The sequence below is a fragment of the Ammospiza nelsoni genome, chromosome 9 (assembly GCF_027579445.1).
Source record: "Ammospiza nelsoni isolate bAmmNel1 chromosome 9, bAmmNel1.pri, whole genome shotgun sequence".
NCBI lineage: Eukaryota > Metazoa > Chordata > Aves > Passeriformes > Passerellidae > Ammospiza > Ammospiza nelsoni.
Genome location: NC_080641.1, coordinates 19,480,678 through 19,500,730, shown reverse-complemented (window position 1 = coordinate 19,500,730; position 20,053 = coordinate 19,480,678). Strand labels below are relative to the sequence as shown.

Sequence of the window (20,053 nt, the reverse complement as noted above, 5' to 3'; positions counted from 1 at the left end):
TTAGTTATAGGTTAATTCAGTTTGGTTAAGAGACAGCACAGTAACATTACCAGTTCTTGGCAGGTCAGACCAGACTTACTGGAAGTCATCACTGCTTTCCTGGACCATATTGATTTATAGAATGCAGAAATTTGAGCTTCTATGTTTAAAACTGGCATCTTTGTAACTCAACATGTTATTGGCCTTGTGTTACTTATTCAAAACAGGCATGGGGATCTGTGATGCTCATAAAAAGATGGTCAGTTTTATTAATTGAAAACCACAGCTTATGAAAGTGTCTACTTACTTCTGAATTAAAAACTACCTGTGTTTCAGCCAACCACTTGTACTCCTATTCATGCACAGAAATGCTCTGTCTGCATTCACAAACAGTTTGCCTTCCTATGGACTGGATTATTCCCCTCTGAAACTGGTGGCCAAAAAAAACCAGTTTCTCATTCAGGATGATTGCAAACCCAAGTGAAATTTGTTATGGAGCAGAATGCTTGAATAGCCAAAGGGCCATTGTGCCAATGGGTGGCTGGTTTCTGAGCAGATGTGAGCAGGACAAGAACCAGAGGGTTCAAGGAATTATCCAGGGAATTCCTGTACTAACCTCAAGTAGTACAGCATTGATTTGGCAGGGCTGCATATGTGTGACAGAGAAATGCTAAGAGAAATTCTACAGAAAGAGAGTAGCAGAAAGACAAGACAGAGAAAATATTGGGAGCAAGTGAAGCTACTAACTAGAAGCCTAAAAGATGCTTCTTTTGTGTAAAGTGCTGACAGAAAAAAATTTGATTTTTGTTTATGAATGAAGAAATTTTTATTGTTTAGTTCCTGCTGAGTTCATGCAAATAGTCAATTGTCCACTCTTTTTTAAACAAAGAGTTACAGAAAAGGGAAAAAGAAAAAGGGAAAAAGAAAAAGGGAAAAAGAAAAAGGGAAAAAGAAAAAGGGAAAAAGAAAAAGGGAAAAAGAAAAAGAAAAAGAAAAAGAAAAAGAAAAAGAAAAAGAAAAAGAAAAAGAAAAAGAAAAAGAAAAAGAAAAAGAAAAAGAAAAAGAAAAAGAAAAAGAAAAAGAAAAAGAAAAAGAAAAAGAAAAAGGAAAAAGAAAAAGGGAAAAAGAAAAAGGGAAAAAGAAAAAGGGAAAACGAAAAAGGGAAAAAGAAAAAGGGAAAAAGAAAAAGGGAAAAAGAAAAAGAAAAAGAAAAAGAAAAAGAAAAAGAAAAAGAAAAAGAAAAAGAAAAAGAAAAAGAAAAAGAAAAAGAAAAAGGAAAAGAAAAAGAAAAAGAAAAAGAAAAAGAAAAAGAAAAAAAAAGAAAAAGAAAAAGAAAAAGAAAAAGAAAAAGGGAAAGAGAAAAAGAAAAAAGCCATCTGCCAAGAACACCTTCTGGAACTGCAGTTCACATGCAGCAGTAACAAACTGATGAAAAGAAAGCTCACTTGCTTGTACAGCATAAGAGTTGGTAGTTATTATATTGCAACAATATTAAATATGAAGCAAGATAACCATTTAAGCTAGAAGAACAAATCTTTTTTTTCCCACAGAAGGTTCCAGAATTTTGTAATTGATAACAAAGAAAGTCCTTCTGTGGCTTTGTACTAGAATCATGACTTCCATTTAGAAACAAATCCACACAGGAACTTTCACAACTGCCAATGACACAGCATGTGTCTTAGGAAACAGTACCATCCTTTAAAAAACAGTTTGCATAATGTGGCCAAAGTAGATATGTGAATTAGAAAATCTAATCTACTGTCAAATCCATATTTTTAAAAATTTAAAGAAATCTCACTAGAAATGGTTGAAACTCTTCAAAAGAAAAGTATGTACACAAATTGGATTTTAACAGATGATGTTTTTGTAGATTTATTTTCTATTTAAATTATAAAACAGGACTAGAAATCACATCCTCCTTTTTACTCTTCCTTCTTCATTCTTTTCAGGAATAAAACAGGAGAGAGAAAAAAGAAAGAGGGAAAAGTGGAAGTCCTTAATAAACCAGGAGTGCTAAACTGGATAAGATTCATAGTCTACAAGGTCAAACACCCTGTTTCTGCCACTGAAATATGCAGAGACTAATTAGACTAACACAGGTTGCAGCAACTACCACTACTCTGTATGAATAAGAAACTGGCATACCTGGAAAAACATTATCAAGATACCAAGACAGTACTCCATAAAGGAAAGCATCAAAAATCATCATGTTAATGGAAAACAGAAAACTATATTCGTCTCCTTCCAAGGGACTGGTTCTGATGTTACCCCACTGGAGGCCAAGACCTTGTTCTTCATAGCGTGACAAGTATTCTGTACCGAACCCAAAAGCTACTTGAGAAAGCAAACTCTGGAATAAAGGAAAAAAGATATTCAGCCCTGACAGGGGGACACTTTCCAAAACCAAATAAGCAAACAAAAACCCACCACAAGAAGAAAACAAAAACCCTGAAACAAAAAAAACCCCTCTGACTTTTAGGGACTAGACTTTAAACCTTGCATAACAAATGACATGAGAAAAGTTGTTTCACTTTTATATTGGCCTGTAATGTTTAATTTTCTGCAATTCTAAGCAGTATTCAGTATAGACCGAATTTAACCTTGGCTGTACTTGCTTTAACTACTAGGAAACTCTCATAGATAATTTTTTCTTCATTAATGTCTTTTTGGAAAATACTATAGGTGCACCTAGAAGTTTACAGGGTACGCCTTTGATTATCTAGGTGAAACAAAGTATTTCCTGAGTGTATGAGGCAGGGCCACTATGAGTAACATGACAGAAAGTACACCAGATGATCGTGATATGGAAAACTAAAACTGCTTCCCCTGTCATGTCTGCTAGCTGATTCTAACACAACAAACTAATAAACCAGTAGTTTATACTTCATTTATAACTTTATACACTTAGTTACAGCTTTGGAAGTGTTTTGTTTTCTTTTTCCTTATATTTCCCAGTGCAAGAAGAGAAGATAGTTCCTTTACCTATGCTGTTAAAATGCTTGGTAAAAATGGGGAGACTGGACTCAAAACATCTGCTCTCCTTCCTGACTCATTGGGAACAGAAAATCAATCTGAGTAATTCTATAAGATCATGGTTCCTTCTCAAACAGCAAGAAGTTTTCAGCTCCCCTGACTTGTTAAGTATCTTACCTAAAATGGAAGAGAACCAACTGCATGAAGAATGTCTACAACTCATTAGATGAAAGGTATTTCTCAGAACTTTGGCACTGGGGTTCAATTCCTAACTTTATGGTTCAGGCAAAGAAGGAATGTGAACCTGAGGTCTTCTTATGCTTAGACATAGGGTGTTAAGTAGGTTATAGCACATGAGAAAGATAACTGTTCCTATTTTGTGAATTGCCTTCATATTTATTAAACATAACAGAAGTTAGATTTGACTTACAAGGAAATATTCAAAACATTTGAAATATTTTAGCATGCTAATTTCCTGGAATTCAAAGCATAAAATAAATTTATTGGCTTTTCTAAAAGCTATGAAGATATCTCTTGAACTGGGCCTGCTAAAGGCTTCCACACCTGCAATCCTTAATTATTTAAGAGAGATTTAGGGGTCTCCCTCCCTGAGTCAAAAAAGTCAAGAGGAAGAGATGTGCAATACTTTGTGATTCACATATGGACTGTGAGAAGGGGAGCAGAGATGCCATGCAACCAGTGAAAGGCTTACTGCTAGGATCTTCAGATTAGCAGTCAGACGATCCTGCCAGACAAAGCAGACGATGTGGGGCAGGTACAAGGTGAAGTAGATGACTCCACTGCAGGCAGCTGCCAGATTTGCTTTGGAGAAGAAGGTGCTGAACAAGAAACACTGCATTATGGTGGCTGTGGTGAATGTCAGTAGGAACAGAAAGAACAGAAGTGGATTGCTATAATGTAGCACTTGTCCATGCTGCAAGCAAAAGGAAAACAGAAATATTTACAAGTATTGCTCCTTTCTGCTAGCAGGAAAGGTCAGAATTGCTATTGACATGTAACAGATAAAGAGTAATAAGCCAGTCTTTCTTACCTAATATGACTTCTAACTCTTCCAGGTATTAGTTTCAACAACTGAAGTCATTACAATAACAAATCCTTCATCTAACTTTAGCCCTGTTCTTGGATTGTGACTTCAGGTTAGTACAACAAAATGAACAAAATTCATAACTGACTGAAAACAGACATTCTGTCCCTGTCTTAACAAGTAAATGATTCCAAGCAAGATCTGCCCCCTTGGAAACTCATGCGTTTTAAATAAAACTATTTGAAATATTACAATAAATTTTCATTTATCTCTTCACACCATCCCCTTAATCCACTTGCTTGATGTACTGAAAAGACAATGTAAGGAAGTGTTACAAAGCACATCTTTAAAAAATACCACAATAAAACCACAGGCAAATTATAAAGCTTCTACACCTGGATGTTATTCAAACAGAAGCATATCACATCTGAGAAATCCAAGTGCAGTTTCTCAGAGATCCCTGTGTATTAACTAACCCACTGGGTGAACTTTTATTGACCTTTCTTCATTAGAGCTTTTGTGGCTTAAATGCTTTCTCTCTCAAGAAGAACAGGGACTGCTGCCAATTATCTATGTAATCTTTAAAACCAATGTTGAGACCTATTTATTAGGTCAATTTATATAATGCTCAAATAGGTCTTTCAGGCTATAAATAGGTCTCAGCATGGTTGCAACATCCCACTGGGCCTTAGAGACTGATTTCTTTATCAACAGGAATGCAATGTCTCATAAGAATATATTTACAAAGGTGCCTCACACTGGCATAGTGAAATATGGGAAAGAAAGTGAATTACAGGTACAAGCACATTCTTCTGTGATATTAATTACCCTCTGATTTTTAATTAAACCAGTGTAGCAAATAAAGTGAGCTTTCTCTATCCACCCAAACTGCAATGGAAACACCAGGAACTACAAAAACTCATCAGGACATGCTGGTAAGACAGAACAGCTTGAACCCTAACTATGTATTTACACCAAAACCAGCTCCCCACATCAGAAAAGATGCAAGGGCATTCTTCCTTATCAAAATGCTATACATTTATATGATAAAACATAGCAGCAAGCTCTTAATATAAAGCTTGGTTCTCAGGTAGTGGAGACAAAAGGTAGTCCCCAGACACAACATCTGAACTGTCCTGAAAAGTTACAAAAATACAGTAATTCTGAATTACTGGAGCAAAAGGTGGATTTTTTTTTTTTTTAGGTTTTCCTGAAAGTTCTGTCCTTGCAGTCTCTTTTTCCATTGAAATAGTTGCCCAGTTTCTAAGCAGAGAAGCAATGGATATTAATAATTAATGACATGTAGTGAGTTATTATTATTTATTGGGAGATCTGCATCTGCCTACAGAAAATACGATATACAGAGTAACCAGCCTGATGTATTTTTTATGATCCCACAATAAATCTTTACTAGTGCATTTATTGTTCTGTCTCTGCCAAGTGCTGATGCTGTTATGAGGTCTGCTTAGAAGAATGTGCCTGCTGCGTGCTGTGATCAGGACAGGCCTCCACCATTCACATCTCCCTGTCAATGGCTACTATTCCTTCTCAACAGCAAACTGGTATCAGGAGTGCAAACACAAGAGTGAGTTTCAGAGTAGCAATCCTTACCATAATCAGAGCTGTGAGGAGCAATGTGCTCACAGCCATCATGGAAAAGCTGTCTAGGAACCAAGTGCACCAAATCACGCCGTTGGTTATGCCCCTGTTCTTCATGGCCTCTTTCAGACGCATTTCTTTCTCCAGCACTATGCTCTTCACAGTCATGGAGACTGAATATATCCAAGCCAGCACCATGAAGATGGGGAAGGCGCGGTTTAAGGTGATCATGAAGCTACCAAAGCAAGAAGGAATAAATTAAATTTAGGTAAAACAGAGAAATATTAGATGAAAAGCAAAAAGGAAAAGGAATGGGGAAGAGTGCATTAATTAAATACAGAACTGTAAAGTCTCAGTCCAAACATCAATAGCATGTCACTAGTAAACCTCACAAGCATCCTAAGTATTAATAAGGTAATGGTTTCTGCATTCCCATGAGTCAGATGAATGTTATTTCTATTTTACAAAGAGGTTCTAAGGGTTATTGAAGGCTACAAAATATTTGGTGTTTCATGAAAATACATCTTTCTTCACAGTGAATTTCCATAATGCTTTTACTATGATCTACAAAGAATATTTTAAGACATATGTTAAGGTTAACAATATGGGAGTGTCACTGTCTTTCTGCTCCAAAGATTCACTGACAAGAGAAATAAACAAATTAGTTGCTGAAAAAAGCAAGGTTGCTGAAATTCATACAAACCATGAGTCAGGGTATTGGATCTAGCTGAGATGGAGTTAATTTTCCCCATAGCAGCCCTCACAGTGCTGGCTTTGCATGGATAGCTAGAAAGGTGTTGAGAATGCACCAGTGTTTTGCCTGCTGCTGAGCAGTGCTGGCACAGCATTTGAGCTGTCTCTCCAGCATTCCCACTTCACCACTAGGCAAGGGGGTGAGCAGAATCTTGGGACAGGACACAACCAGTACAGCTGATCCAAACTGATCAAAGGGATATTCCATATTGTGTCTGCTCAGATATAAAATCTAAGGAAAAGGAGGAGAAAGTGTGTCTGGGAGGGTATTTGATATTTACAACATATGTCTTCCAAAGCAACTGCTATGCATGCTGAGTCCCTGTTTTCCAGGAAGCAGCTGGACATTGCTGGATGGGAAATAGTGAATGAATCTTTGGGTTATTTTTTGTTTTAACTTTAGTAAAGGGCCTCATCTTGACCTATGAGTTGTTTTCCATCTTAATTTGTTCTCCCTTCTTGCTGAGGAAGAGGGTGATAGAGAGGCTTGGTGGGCACCTGGCATCCACTCACAGCCAACTCACCACAGCCCTTGGCACGCAATGCAGGCTGAGCCAGGGGCAGTTTTCTATTAAGCACACAATAGTTACAGGAGTTTTTAACAAGGTCCTGTACAGGCCACAGTTTGTCAGCTGCACTGTTTATCTCTTCATTTTGCTGAGTCTGGGAACATGTTAACATAAACAATGTCTCCCTGGCACTTATGGCCTTGCTGTGCTGGGGGAGTTATCTGGTGAAGAAGATGAGGGAATACATCTCCCTCTCCCTAGTTACAATTGATGTGGATGGTTTTATTATTCAGGCTCCCAGGGTACTTTTTCATCCTTATGTGTGCACTTTAATACTACTAATTAACACTACTATCTATTATGGGGTTTGGGGAATCCAGTGTTGATTGTTTAGAGGCCAAAAGCTCACAGTTGCTAAAGGCAAGGAGCAAAAAGTCTTCAGCTTCCTAAGTCTGAGCCCTACAGAACTACGTTTTTGCCATATCAAAGCTACGTCAGTTTCAAAACAAAGGGAAAATCTTCACTTTTTCACCAAAAATGTCCTGAAAAGCAATCTAGTTTGGAGAAACAAACCCATGCTTTTGTGATATGGCCTAGGGCACACTGAGTTTTGCCTGTGGATGGATACAGGTAACAAGCACTAGGCTGGGCACAGCACAGCCTACAGGTTACCATGAGGATGCTCTTGCCTCACTTGAGCAGGATCTCTGCAGAGGCCATCACTGAGCTTGGACACCAACCCTGAACTGCCTGTGGCCACTGCAGGCTTCAGAGAACTTTTGCACAGATGGGGTTTCTGCTTCTGCAATATTCTCAGTGGAGAAGAACTAGACAGCAGGCTTGCCAGGGTGATGTTCTGTCAGATCAACATATAATGAGTGATGGGAATGACAGGCCAATCTATGTGTCTGCAATTTGCTTTTATCAGAAGTAGTAGCATTTGCCTGCTGTCAGAGCACATGGACAAAACTATGAAAAGATTCCTCTAATGCCTTTTTTTTTTTTTTTTTTGAGTGAAAAGTATAAGAGAACAGCTGCAGTATCACAGACTGCAGCATTGGAGCAAGCACACGGTGAACAGGGAAGAAATTGGAAAAAAACTGCTGCTTTTAAGGGGCTAGTGTATTGAGTTCATTTTAGGCCTGGGCACTGGATGAAACAAAGGCCAGGATTAGGATTAGGGGTTGAATCTTGGCAAAGGTGGCTTGTGGAGTCTGAGTTATGACAGGATAAGGAAAAAAACAAATTAATTCAGCTATGTCTCAGTTACTACTCTTGCATTTATACCTTAGGACATTCATAACTTAGGGCTAATTCTGGTACTTGAGAATCTTAAACCATCCAGCAATCCAAGTATTTAATAGAATTAAGACAAACTGCTTTTACTCACACATCATCCACAAAACATGGATATGGCATTTGCTGCAGATAAATTCCCAATGGCACTTCAGTGCTGGTCTGGGTCTTAATAATCCCATGCTCAATCATGTCCTGGAGATATGCAAAGCCTCCCCAGATATAACGTAAATCATCAACAGGATCAGCTCTTGGACCAGGATCCCAGTACCTCAAAAGAAAATTCACATGGAAATTATTTGGGTAAGCAGTGACTTTAGGGAAGGGTTGTGGGGCAAATTAATTAATTAATTAATCACAGCAACTGAAATTGTAGGGACAGTGCCTGGAGTTGTCTTTTCTAGACTTTGGTCTATCAGACCATATTGCTTAAGAAAGTAGAAGGCTCTTTTTTTCCCTTTTATTTTCTCTACACTGACTTGGAATAGCAATTTTGGCCTGAAATGTACAAAAATTAGTCCCATAGCAGAATAACTGTTCTAGAATAGAAATAACTGTATTTAGAATTGCAACTACCAGATACCATTATATTCTTCTGTAGAGAGTCCTGAGAAATTATATCCCTTTAAGTGAGTCTATTTGGTGGGGACTTGAGGAGGAACAGCAGAGAAGCTCTGCTGTCCAGGTGGAGGAGAGATGAGTCACAATCCATGAAGGACTTCCTAGTCTGTCTTTCCCAATGGTGGGGCCATCTATAAACTGAAGCAGGTTACTGAACAGATTCTGAGCAGAATTATCCCTTTGCCTTGTATTCCTGCACCTACCTACTACCTGGCTTGTCACAAGAGTGATACCATTTATGTTAGCACCTGGTAAATGGAGATGGATTCTGCACTGCACTACACTGTAACTATTAACAAATACAGCTGGATTTTACATATGTATCCAACACAGATTCCAACACCCTTGTGTCTCTCATATTTATGTTATGGCAGGCAAGAACTGAGAAACCCTTTCAGGTAAATACCTGTCTTTGATTTTGTTTGTTTTCTCCACTGCGTCTATGTCCATTCGGATCTTGTATGTCACATGTGGTGGGAGACTGCTGGCTGTAGGTTCTAAGTCTGAAAAAACCACAGCAGCCCATAATTTGTTTTCCTCCAGCAGATAAAGGGCTTGACGAGTCAGCTGAGCTTCATCAAGATAACCTTCAAATTTATCCAAGGTTAAACACTACAAATAATTACAAAGAGAAAACTTGCATGGGATTAAAATACTAAGAGATGTACATTAAAGCAAACAGCAGTGGTTGAAAACAGAAAAGGAAAGTAGGTTCAACTGAAACTGTTATTTTCAGCTTTATGTTGAAACTATTGTTGACTCTCTCCTCCCTTCTTCAGCCCAGGAAGTGCCTGAGTGAATACTAGACAGCTAAAGGATGACTGATCTGTAAGAAAAGAACATTGGCTGTGGACTTCAGATGAAAAGCATTTTGTCAAGTGAAGCACTAGGAAAAGTCACAGCATACATTTAAATTTAAATGTCTCTTAGGTATTTCAACATTCCTTCCTATGTAACCAGACAAGTAATTGATTTATCTAACTGGTCCTGACTTAAGTTAATGAGTCATTTTTATGGGCTATCTCAAAAAAAGGTATTCTTTCTTGGTCTCTGTCATTACTACAAACTGTATTCTTATCAATGCCCATAAAAGACAAAAATTCATCAAAACCTAAGTCCTTTATGTTCCTCCATTTAGGTCCTACTTAGTCCTACTTAGCAGACATTGCAAAAAGAAAAATTGGGAATGCTATAAACTCTAGCATTAGTTGTCTGTAAAATTACAAATTTATGTTTGTATTTTAGCTTCTGCCCCTCAGAATTGGCAAAATATTAACAGAGAGTAGAAGTATTTAAACCCTGATTGGAAAGATACTTTTTGAATTCCTTTGCTTCATAAAATTCCAACAGGCTAACTTGTTTGATCTTATCTCCTTGATCATTTCTTGCAAGCCAATAATTAAAAATTAGTCTACATCAAAGGGCTCATACTGGTACTTGTTATTTAATCTTAAAGACTCCTTTACTTAACCCTTCCCTGTGAGAAATCATGCTATGTTTCCCTTAAAACTTATATTATCACATCTTAATGGGATCCATATGAAAATATATTTTTTAAATCACAACAGAACAGTGCTTAAATTGATAACACTATTATGTGGCTTTATTCTTCCTAGTGTTTGTAGGAGTTCATTTTCCCTTTTGCTTCAGAAAACTAACATACATCAAATTTCATATCAGAAGGCAAAATAAGGCAGAAAACTTTGCATGTCAGAAGAGAAAGAAAATCAGACCGATGGATCATACTGCATTAATTTTTTTGGAATACATTTATCCCACATGCTGTTAGCTGAGTTTAGGAATTTAGTTTAGTTCTTGCAAAAGTGGCAGTGAGTGCAAAGCAAACCCTTCCTGTGGAACTGTGGAACTTTGCAGGGTCTGGAGGATTACTTGTTGTTTCTTTATCAGGAGGAATTATTTTCAAGATACTTATTTCAGCTGCAGAAGAACTCAGATAGTTCTCCAGGGGAATCTGTGAGAATGATACTGGCAAATGATAGTGACAGCAACTGAACTTGTCTAGATTTTCACTGCAGATCAGACAATGCCTGGAGTGGGCTGAGGAGCAGCATAGACTCTTGTCCAGGGGTCCAGTAAAGGAAGCTGCAAATGTTCAAAACACAAATGCTTATAGATCTTCTCCATGAGTAGAGTGAAATCAAAGCTTGTATAATAACAAAGGGCTAGATGGGAGTGTTGCAATAATTCACACAGTTTGAAAGTGAGAAGACGTTTTATATAGTAATCTATGAGCCAAAGCTAGAATTTATTTCTCTTAACATGAATTGCATTCAAAACAAAGGCTGTATGCTCTACCTAGGCTTTTCTTATCCCCCAGCGAATTTGAACTCAGTTTGTATCTTCATAAATATCACTATATCAAAGTTAATTCTTCAACTACTTGGGGAAATTTATTTCAAATCTGCTCCCAGTAATTATTTAACAATTTTAAATGGTCTAATGAAAATGGGAAAACCGAAATCAAAATAATAAGAACAGGTATGGAAGTTAAAACCAGAGAATAATAAACATCAAGAAGTGACTGCATAGCTCTCACTAATAGTTTAGCAGTTCTGTGGCCTAAGGTAATCAAAGGGAAGAACAGGAATTTCTTGGGGTGGTGAGGAGGAGCGGCCACTGCATAATTTGTGGGATTCTCAGCTGCATCACAGTTTGCAGCAGAGACCTGGAGTTGCCAAAGACAGGTGCTGGCAACACCCTGTCCTCATTGCATACTATGGAGGTAAGGAGCGGGCTATTCCCCAAAGGGAACTATTTGTTGCCATTGTGTCTGGCACAGTGGGAAAGCATTCTCAAGTGCTTACAACTCTGTGTAAACAGCAGACTTTAAAGAATAAGCTCATTAGAAAGAACATTAGGACACAAAGATCTATTACCAGGTACAGTAACTGTTTTGGTATTACTGATGTTCCAGCACTGACCTGCCGCACACAATATATTTAGCTCAGTTTGACAAGAAATAATTCTGCTAACATGATACAAAAAGATCATTAAATGAATCAGCAGACCTTTGTGCAAAGCCTTTATTGTTCCTTCTTGTACTAGCTGTAGGAAGGCAGATAAACTTTCAGTTCCTGCCATCTTGATAGGGACAAATGGTCTTTTAGACTGAACTAGATTGAAATTAGGAGTTAGGCTTAGTCCTGTTGCCTATAACTGGTACCAATTTTCTCTCAAAAATCCTCAGAAGGCACCACTGAAAACAACTTGCTAGAGAAGAGAGGTACAGATTACAGGAAAGACAGACATCTTGTCAGAAGTGACCACAGAACAAGTGGAAACTCCCTCATTGGTTTCAATGGAATTTTGATCAGGTGCTAAAAACCTGCAAGGGGACTTACCAAAGAACTATTTGTTCCTCTGCTCCTGAACTTGCTGAAATTAGTGGCCTGTTGGTTATTAATACTTACAAAAAACAAATTCTTTGAAGTTTTGCATTCACTTTCTGCCTCTCAGCATTGAAATGTGTTCAGTCAACCAGCATTTTGAGTAAAGCATTTGAAGACCATCAAATTGAACTTTTTTTAATACTCAGCATTCATGTACTTGTGCCACTGTATTATTCTAAATACATGGATTTAATAATGAGATTCATCTTGAAACAAACAAATATTTTATGATTTTAACTTTCTTGTCTGTTACCACAGACCCAGTACAGCCTAACTGGTTTTAAGACCTCCTCTACAACTAGAAGGGCAGGGATAAATTTACCTCCAAATACTGACTGAGCAAACGCAGAACTTGGTCTACAGCACTGAAGATGTTCCGCCAGTCAAAGTCCGGCATTCCCTTCTCCCGGCTCCTTGAAGATCCATTGTGCAGAAAGTTGATGATTTGCTCTGCGGTGAAGCCTTCTGCAGCCATCTGGCTGTTCAGGAAGTCCCTCACTGTAGGGTGCTTCAGAGAGTCCTGAACAAAAACATGACAGCTTTGTCACAATGATGGGTCTTTCCATGCCCTGTTTAGCTAGAAAGGTTTCCATTTCCACAACTCTTTCAACACATGAAAAAGGACAAAAGGGTATGCTAAAGAATCAATTTTACAAATGGGTCATTGCATAACTGGATGTGTGAGCTGAAGAATGGATGAAAAGAAATCTTTCCTTGACTATTTATTGCATTATTTCCTTACAAGCAAGAGGACAAATGTTATAAATGTCTAATACAATACAGAAAAATGAGGAAATCAAATGTATTTTTCTAGTATGAACTGCTTTATAAACTTTAACTACAGGTAGTGATTGCAGCTGATCAAAGTCAAATCTAAATGATGCAGAAGTAAGCAATATCCCAAAATAAATTTCTGTCTGGCCCAGAAAATTATAGTCTTACTGCCTTCTTTGCCTATATAGAATTCAAGAAAATCAAGTTGTCTGTTCTTGAAAGACATTTTTGGGAGGCAGGGAAGCAGCAATTGCTGCCTTTATTAAGAAATCATTACCCAGATTCTTGACTGCCCAGATATGAGGTTTTGTCACAGGGATGCTGTAATGCATCTATGACTTGCCTTCAAACCAAGCTCAGCAGCCAACAGCCTTAAAGGCCACAGCTTCCTTGCTGCAAAGGCTGTGCTGCTGGCCAAACCTTTCAAAATTAATCTTCTTCTCCATGAATAAAAATAAAAGATGGTGAAAGGCTCCTCTTACTGAGGATCATTGATAATTTATAACATACACGGATCATGTTCATTTGCAGGCTGTTTTGAAAGAAGTGCCACAACTGAGGTCCTACTTCCTCCCAAGCTTTGGTCAACAATTGGAGGCGTTCAAGCTCCTCAAAAGTGAAGTTTGCCTGATAAAAAAACCAGCAGAAAAGAATGTTAGAAATCTAAGGAGATAGACAGAATTTATGATCTATCCAGGATTTGGTGACAGAGGAACCTCTAACTTAGCTGTATTTTTTACCTTCAAAACTTATCCAACTTGTTCAAATAGCAGAAATTTTAATAACCATCAGAAAAAGAATCCATAAAATCCAGACAGAATCAAATTCACTTAGGATAAAATTCTGTGGTATATGTAATGGAAAAAACAATTGCACATTAAGCCTAGGTAATTTCAATTCCTTAAAATACTCAGATTTTTGGTAGAATTATCTAGAATTTTCCCATTGACTATCTCTCCCCATTAAGAACTAAAAAGGAAGATGATGATGTTAGTAGATGAATGAATGGAAGGCAGCTGGAAAAGACAGATACTCCCATAGCTATGCTATTAAGACCTGAAATGCTGAGCTGCTGTAAATCTGATGTTTTTCTGTGTGAAATCTGAGCAGCAGTTCTGTGCCTTGTACAGATCTCTGGAGTAGTGAATTACTGCTTATGAGGTGGCCAAAACCCGGGTCATATGCAACCTTGATTAACTGCTCAGATTTATTTCACTCAACCTCAAGCATTTTGCTGAAGAGTCCAGGTTCCATCCTATTTTAACGATGTGAAAATTCTTTATGCATTCAAAAGATGAAATAATAATGTTGCTATTGGTTTGCAATATCTCAGTGTTAGTTCTCAATAAGATTATCTAAGTCTCACAGTTGCTCCATTTAAATATTTACTGGCACAGAGCTGCTCATGTTCCTACCTCTGTAAAATAAATATTACTATGCTTACTGGTGTAAATGTGGAATCATGCCAACAAAAAGCTGCTTGGGTGAGCTGGACAAACCATGAAGCATGGACCAAGATGGTATGAATCAGTGAAGACCTGTCTCCTGTTTTTTGAACAGAGTACCTGTCCTTCCTTCAGGACCATCAGAACAAATGGAGTTTTGAGAAGAAAATCTGATTAGGCTGACTGTCACTGTTTTTCAAAAGACGTTTTTGGGGTACAGTTTTTTAGAAATGTACACTTTTGTATTTCAAAACTTACATTTTTTACAATTTCCCGTACAGAAGGTGAATCAGGAGCAAAGAGAATTTTTCCCATCAGCAGGGGCTTCACAGCATGCCAGGCTATTTTGGTTAAAGGGTTTGATTCCAAGTTCTGGATCAATGCATTACAAAAGGGTGCTAGAGACAGAAAGAAAGACAGTCTTTATGTAAAACCCTATTAAAATCCTATCACACATAACATCCTGTGGGGCTTTTTAGTTGCAGCACAGACATTTTGAATCTGAATGAGTGAAAGCACATTCTCCAATGCAGAAGTACAATGACGGAATGGACAGAAAGACTACTAAGTAGATATTGGAGTTGTAAAATATGCTATGAAAATTGGAAAAGCAAACATAAATAACCATTTGAAATTTGCTGTTATTTACATGGTATTTCAAATGGAAGGAAACAAGACAGCTCAGAACTGACTGAGCAGTTTGAGCTTTATTTGCTTTACTCCTAATGGCTTAGCTCCTTTGTATTGCAGCTGATACTAATACAAAGCTGATCCTGTGGACTTGGATGTTGAACTCCGGAACAGTTCAGAACTGATTCCTACAATAATTTAAAATTAAATATTTTAATATAAATATTTTTATCTTACCCCTACACTATGAAGTAATTAGTTTGCCTGGACATCATTCAATTAATTTGTTTCCTGGTTGAAGAGAGGGAGTACTGGGCCTCTTTGGAAGTCTCAGGCATAAGCAGAGCCAAGTATTAACACAAACAGTGAAAGGTAGGAGCCTCTGTAAGCAAAGTGCCCATCTGTACTTTGTCACCATGCAATCATATCTATCATAGCAGAAGGGACACAGAGCTACCAGCTATAACATGAGTGGTAGTACAGAAAAAACTGCTGGTGAGCTCAGTGTAGAGAAAAACTAACTAGCAAACAGAAGGGGACATAATAAAAAGACAAAATAACAAATGGTAAAAAATTGGTTGTTCTTTGCATTATATCCTATTACAATAGGAGGAAATAAAGAATGAGGAAATAAAAGCAACAAAAATTGGTAAATTGAAATATATTCTGTATAAAATGTAATCATGCTGTAGAACATTACTAATACAAAATAGATGCACTTTTATGCCGGAAAATAACAGCCACCATGTATCAAATTGACTATTATTGGAAAGGAGAGATGGTTAAATTCCTGTGCCCAAGGCCATCAAACAAGTTAGGAGAAAAAATAAAGTTTAGAAAAATACTTTGGAGAAAAGTAATTCCAGAATGCCATACTGTCTTTTCCTGAACCTTCTTCAGGAACATCTTGTTGTTCCTGATATCAGTAGCATATAATAGAAGATAAAACAGAGGAACAGTCTTAATTATGATCATGGCTATGATTACGCCTTCCATATTAAAAAAAAAAAGGGTATTTCTGTCAGTTGTCAAGTCCTGGGCTTCTCTGGTTCCAGCTATGAAGCAAGTATGGAGTAAAATAATTTCACCTGGCTCTAATTTCCTAAATCAACTGCTTTAAAATGTTATTTATAAAAGCAAGATTCTATGCTAGTACTTGAACATAAGGTGCACCTGTCAAGAGTTTCTTAATGGATTGGTGGGAAAACTTACTGGTTGTATTATCATAAAGATAACCAGATTTCTTCCTTGTTGAGTCAATCCCCAGGAAAGCTTTGTAGTTGTTATCTTCATACCAGTTGAAGGAAAGCACTCTGGATCCACCTCCTTCTGGGTAGCCACAGAAAAGATCTGACAGGGAACTCACCAAGTGGCCCAAGGACTCTGGTCTTCCATCTTGTAGAAATGGTTGCAGAACCCTCAAAAGGTCCTGAACACTTGGCTTCCTGGCCAGCTGCAGTAAGACAAGACTTGGTTAATGACAGCCCTCAAGGCAAGTAAGCATCTGGTGAGGTCACAGCTGTGCCATCAGGTAAAGTGCAAATGCGGTCAGAACCTCATCCTTTCATCTCCTCTGCCCTGGTCACAGGCACCATTTTCAATTCTTGTTCCTTCATATCTTTTCTGAAGAAAAGAATACACTTCAGAATTGCCAATGCTTATGTCTACATTTATTTTGTAATGAGAGAAGAATGAATTTTTAAGGAATCAGCTCTTCCCCAACAGTTCTATCTTTTTTTTTCTGGTAAAGTGGGTAACTGGAACATAAAAACAACAAAGGAAAAAAAGACTATGAGCTATACAGAAAAGTGATGTAATTTATTATTAGACCACTTACCTTTTGCACTGCTTGGGAGACATTAGACAGCACCCTCCCCCAAGCCTTCAGGTCAGCACCTGGTGAGTTTCTGTCCAACACAGAGGGAAGCTGTGAATACATAAAAAATAGGGACAACCTTCTACATGACAACAGTTAAAACAATGAAAAGAAAATCCAAATGGTATCTCTGTAGCTCAAATTCTTTGAGTTATTTGGAACAATATCTTATAAGCCTGTCTTATGGGGCCACAAATCCACTACCCATGTGCAAGACACACAGAAATCTGTGTGGATGTTCTTTCTCATGTAAGGCTGAAACAAATACAGGCCACTTAAAATATATCTGGGGATTTGTTCTGCTCATCTAAGACCACCATGACAAAAGGTGGAAAGATGGAGGTCTGCAGTAACTGGGACATGGGACATTTGAGAAGCTGCTCTCACAGAGGCTATTCTTCCAGTGAGATATACAGACTCCTGGTGACTTCCAAATTTAGCTAAGGTTTGACACAGAAGTCTGCATTTGCCATGGAGGTAAATAATTTGTAGAACTTTATACTTTGGAAACTCCTGGATTTTGAATAGTCTGGTCCTCAATGTTTGTCAAACCTGAGAGAAACCATTACTTTCCCAAGCTTCTTCAGAATGACCAAACTGCCTTTTCAGTAGAAGTTAACATTTTATTTATCAGTGACTTAAAAGAAACAGGTGACACCATGGTATTCTGTCACATACCACTTTGTTTGCATCACTGCATCCTTCTTTGTCAGCTGTCTAAAGAATCACATATGCACTTGGAGCTGGCACTCTTGAAGCTTTCTCAGGCATTTCTTCTGCTAGTACAACAAAATACAAAGCTGGACTTGTAGATAACTAGACTGTGATATTAATGAGACAAGCCCCTAAAAAGCCTTCCCCAATACGCCTACACACCCTGCTGATTGCCTGCCATTCCCTTCAGTCAGTAGGTGGCTAAGAAAGCAGAAGACAGCTGCACTGTGTAGGTACCTGGCAGGGAGTCAAAAAGGCGAGAGCTTTTATGGAAAGCTCATGTTAGCATGTTCTGATCTGTCACTTGACATTCAGGCAGGAAGAATACATGCAGGGCTTCAAAATACACTTCTCCTTGTCCCCTAAGGAGAACTAGTCTGTGCAAAGATTATACAGTGTTCTTGGAGCATCTGCCTGAACCTGGTCTTTTTGAAACTCTGAGGAACAGGGTTTGTAAACCTGTAAAAAATGCTGGGCAGTACATTGTGAATATTCACTTGAAGACCTCAAATATTTTAGATATACTGTAGTATTAATTCTCTGCACCTTCCAACAAGCATAAGATACATGAAAACATAAGACAATATATTTTTAGGAATGGAAAAGAGCGTCTCTCAGAAGCTGACCACAAATCCTTATCAGGGTTGGTAAAATCACATGGGCACGACTGACTATTAATGCTACCATAATCAAACAGTGTTTTGCTGGTGTGTCAATTGCAGTTCCTGGTATATTCTGTTCCCAGTTCTGGGAAAATCACAGCTGAACAAAATCCATGTTAAATTAATCATAGTGCCACACTGCTGTGGCAGAAGAGTCTGACCAATACTTCCTATGCAACTTGAGGAGTTTTTCATATATCCTGCCTGCTCCTATAAAGCAAACTGACAATGTGATGGTTTCATGACATCACATTAAAGGTGAAAACCAGCAAATTGAATTCAGTGTTGAAAAATGCAAAGCATGATCATAGGGAAAACACACATGAAAGATATATACACAGTGATGGACATTTAAGATTGATATCATGAGGAAAGAGACCTTGGAGCCTTTATTAATAGTTCTCTGAAAGCATCACTTCAGTATGCAGAATACAAATGAAATACTAGAAAACTATGCCATTTTATATTTTTTAATGTAATTTGTAGTTTATTATATACTTTAAAGTAATAATATTAATCCATGTTTATACATATTTATAGAGTGGCATAATATCGCCATACTAAACCAAGGCTGCAGAAGTGGCGAATTCATAGCAAAGTCACAGTAGAAACAGGAACACAAAGAAGGGCAAACAAAATGAACAGGAGTAAGGAAAAGCTTCTATAGAAAGAGTGATGAAAGCCAGCACAACTTCCGAGTTTGGTTTGGCTTTTTCAAAATGGCTCACATGGCTACGCCAGCTCAAGCTGCACTGTGACTTTGACTGCCATGTAAAATTCTGTCATGCTGGACAGAGCAAAGACAGAATGGGCTGCATCCAGTATTTCCAGAATCCTCATGATTCCCTATAGGTTTGCCACACATTGTTTGGCTACACAGACTGGAAAGACCAGATAATATTTCAACACAAACTTTGAATTAAAAACTGCATTTGAATCTCTTAGTTCTGCTGTACTGTGAATTTCATCTGTTTCATTACAAAATGTACTCAGAACTATCTGGTGTCCTGCTGGTGGTAGGTTAACAATCACACATCCATAACCTTACATTTGCAGGGGTAAATAAACTAAGACCACTCAGAAAATTGGTGATGTAGTAAAAAAAAAAAAAAAAATCTTGAAGGGCAATGAAATTTAAGGGAAAAAAAAAAAAAAAGACAACATAAGGCAGAGTTAATTGTGTTAATACTTACCAGCCGGAATAGCTTAAAGAAATCAACATTTGCATACAAGGCATCTTCTACTCTTTGTAGACTGTCCTGGGACAGGGCACACATGGCCTTGTGTACAGAAGGGAGACCTCTTCGGCTGCTGAAGATAATAAAGCGGTCCAGGAGTGCCTCACTGCAAGCAATGTCCTTCAGAGTCAAGCTAGGGACACCATAGGCAAACTGCAAACAAAACCAGTGTTTTACTTATTATTATGACACTTGCATACTGCTCAGGAACAATTAAAAATTTATCAAAAGCGGACAGTTTGATATCAGCCCCTGCTAATATTTTAATGAATGGCAGAGAGATGTGGTCAGCTGAAGCATCAACCCTTGAATCACCTTCACTTAATGATATGCTAGATCATCTTGCCTTCAGACATATTTTTGTCTTCTCATTAGTGATTTTTCTTCCGTTGCAAAAGTCCCTGTGAGTCATCTTCCCTTCCTCGCTGTCATCTAAGCGCACATGAAGCCATGCCGCCCATCCTTGTGGCTAAGGAGGAATAGCTGCAGCTTGCTTGAAATTATTTTCCCAGGACCAAATGATTGTACT

General features: G+C 37.9%; 1 protein-coding gene across 1 annotated transcript in view; it reads right to left on the bottom strand.

Annotated features, from left to right (window-relative positions):
* Positions 1–20,053, bottom strand: part of ABCA4 (ATP binding cassette subfamily A member 4) — a 60,309-nt gene that overhangs the window by 28,388 nt on the left and 11,868 nt on the right. The window contains exons 6-16 of the mRNA XM_059477983.1: positions 19,480–19,677; positions 16,872–16,961; positions 16,247–16,487; positions 14,663–14,802; positions 13,470–13,586; positions 12,508–12,705; positions 9,182–9,387; positions 8,249–8,425; positions 5,609–5,831; positions 3,665–3,886; positions 2,125–2,329 (exon numbers count right to left, since the gene is read on the bottom strand). Of these exons, the coding sequence (XP_059333966.1) occupies positions 2,125–2,329; positions 3,665–3,886; positions 5,609–5,831; positions 8,249–8,425; positions 9,182–9,387; positions 12,508–12,705; positions 13,470–13,586; positions 14,663–14,802; positions 16,247–16,487; positions 16,872–16,961; positions 19,480–19,677 (2,017 nt within the window). The remainder of the gene's footprint in view (positions 1–2,124; positions 2,330–3,664; positions 3,887–5,608; positions 5,832–8,248; positions 8,426–9,181; positions 9,388–12,507; positions 12,706–13,469; positions 13,587–14,662; positions 14,803–16,246; positions 16,488–16,871; positions 16,962–19,479; positions 19,678–20,053) is intronic.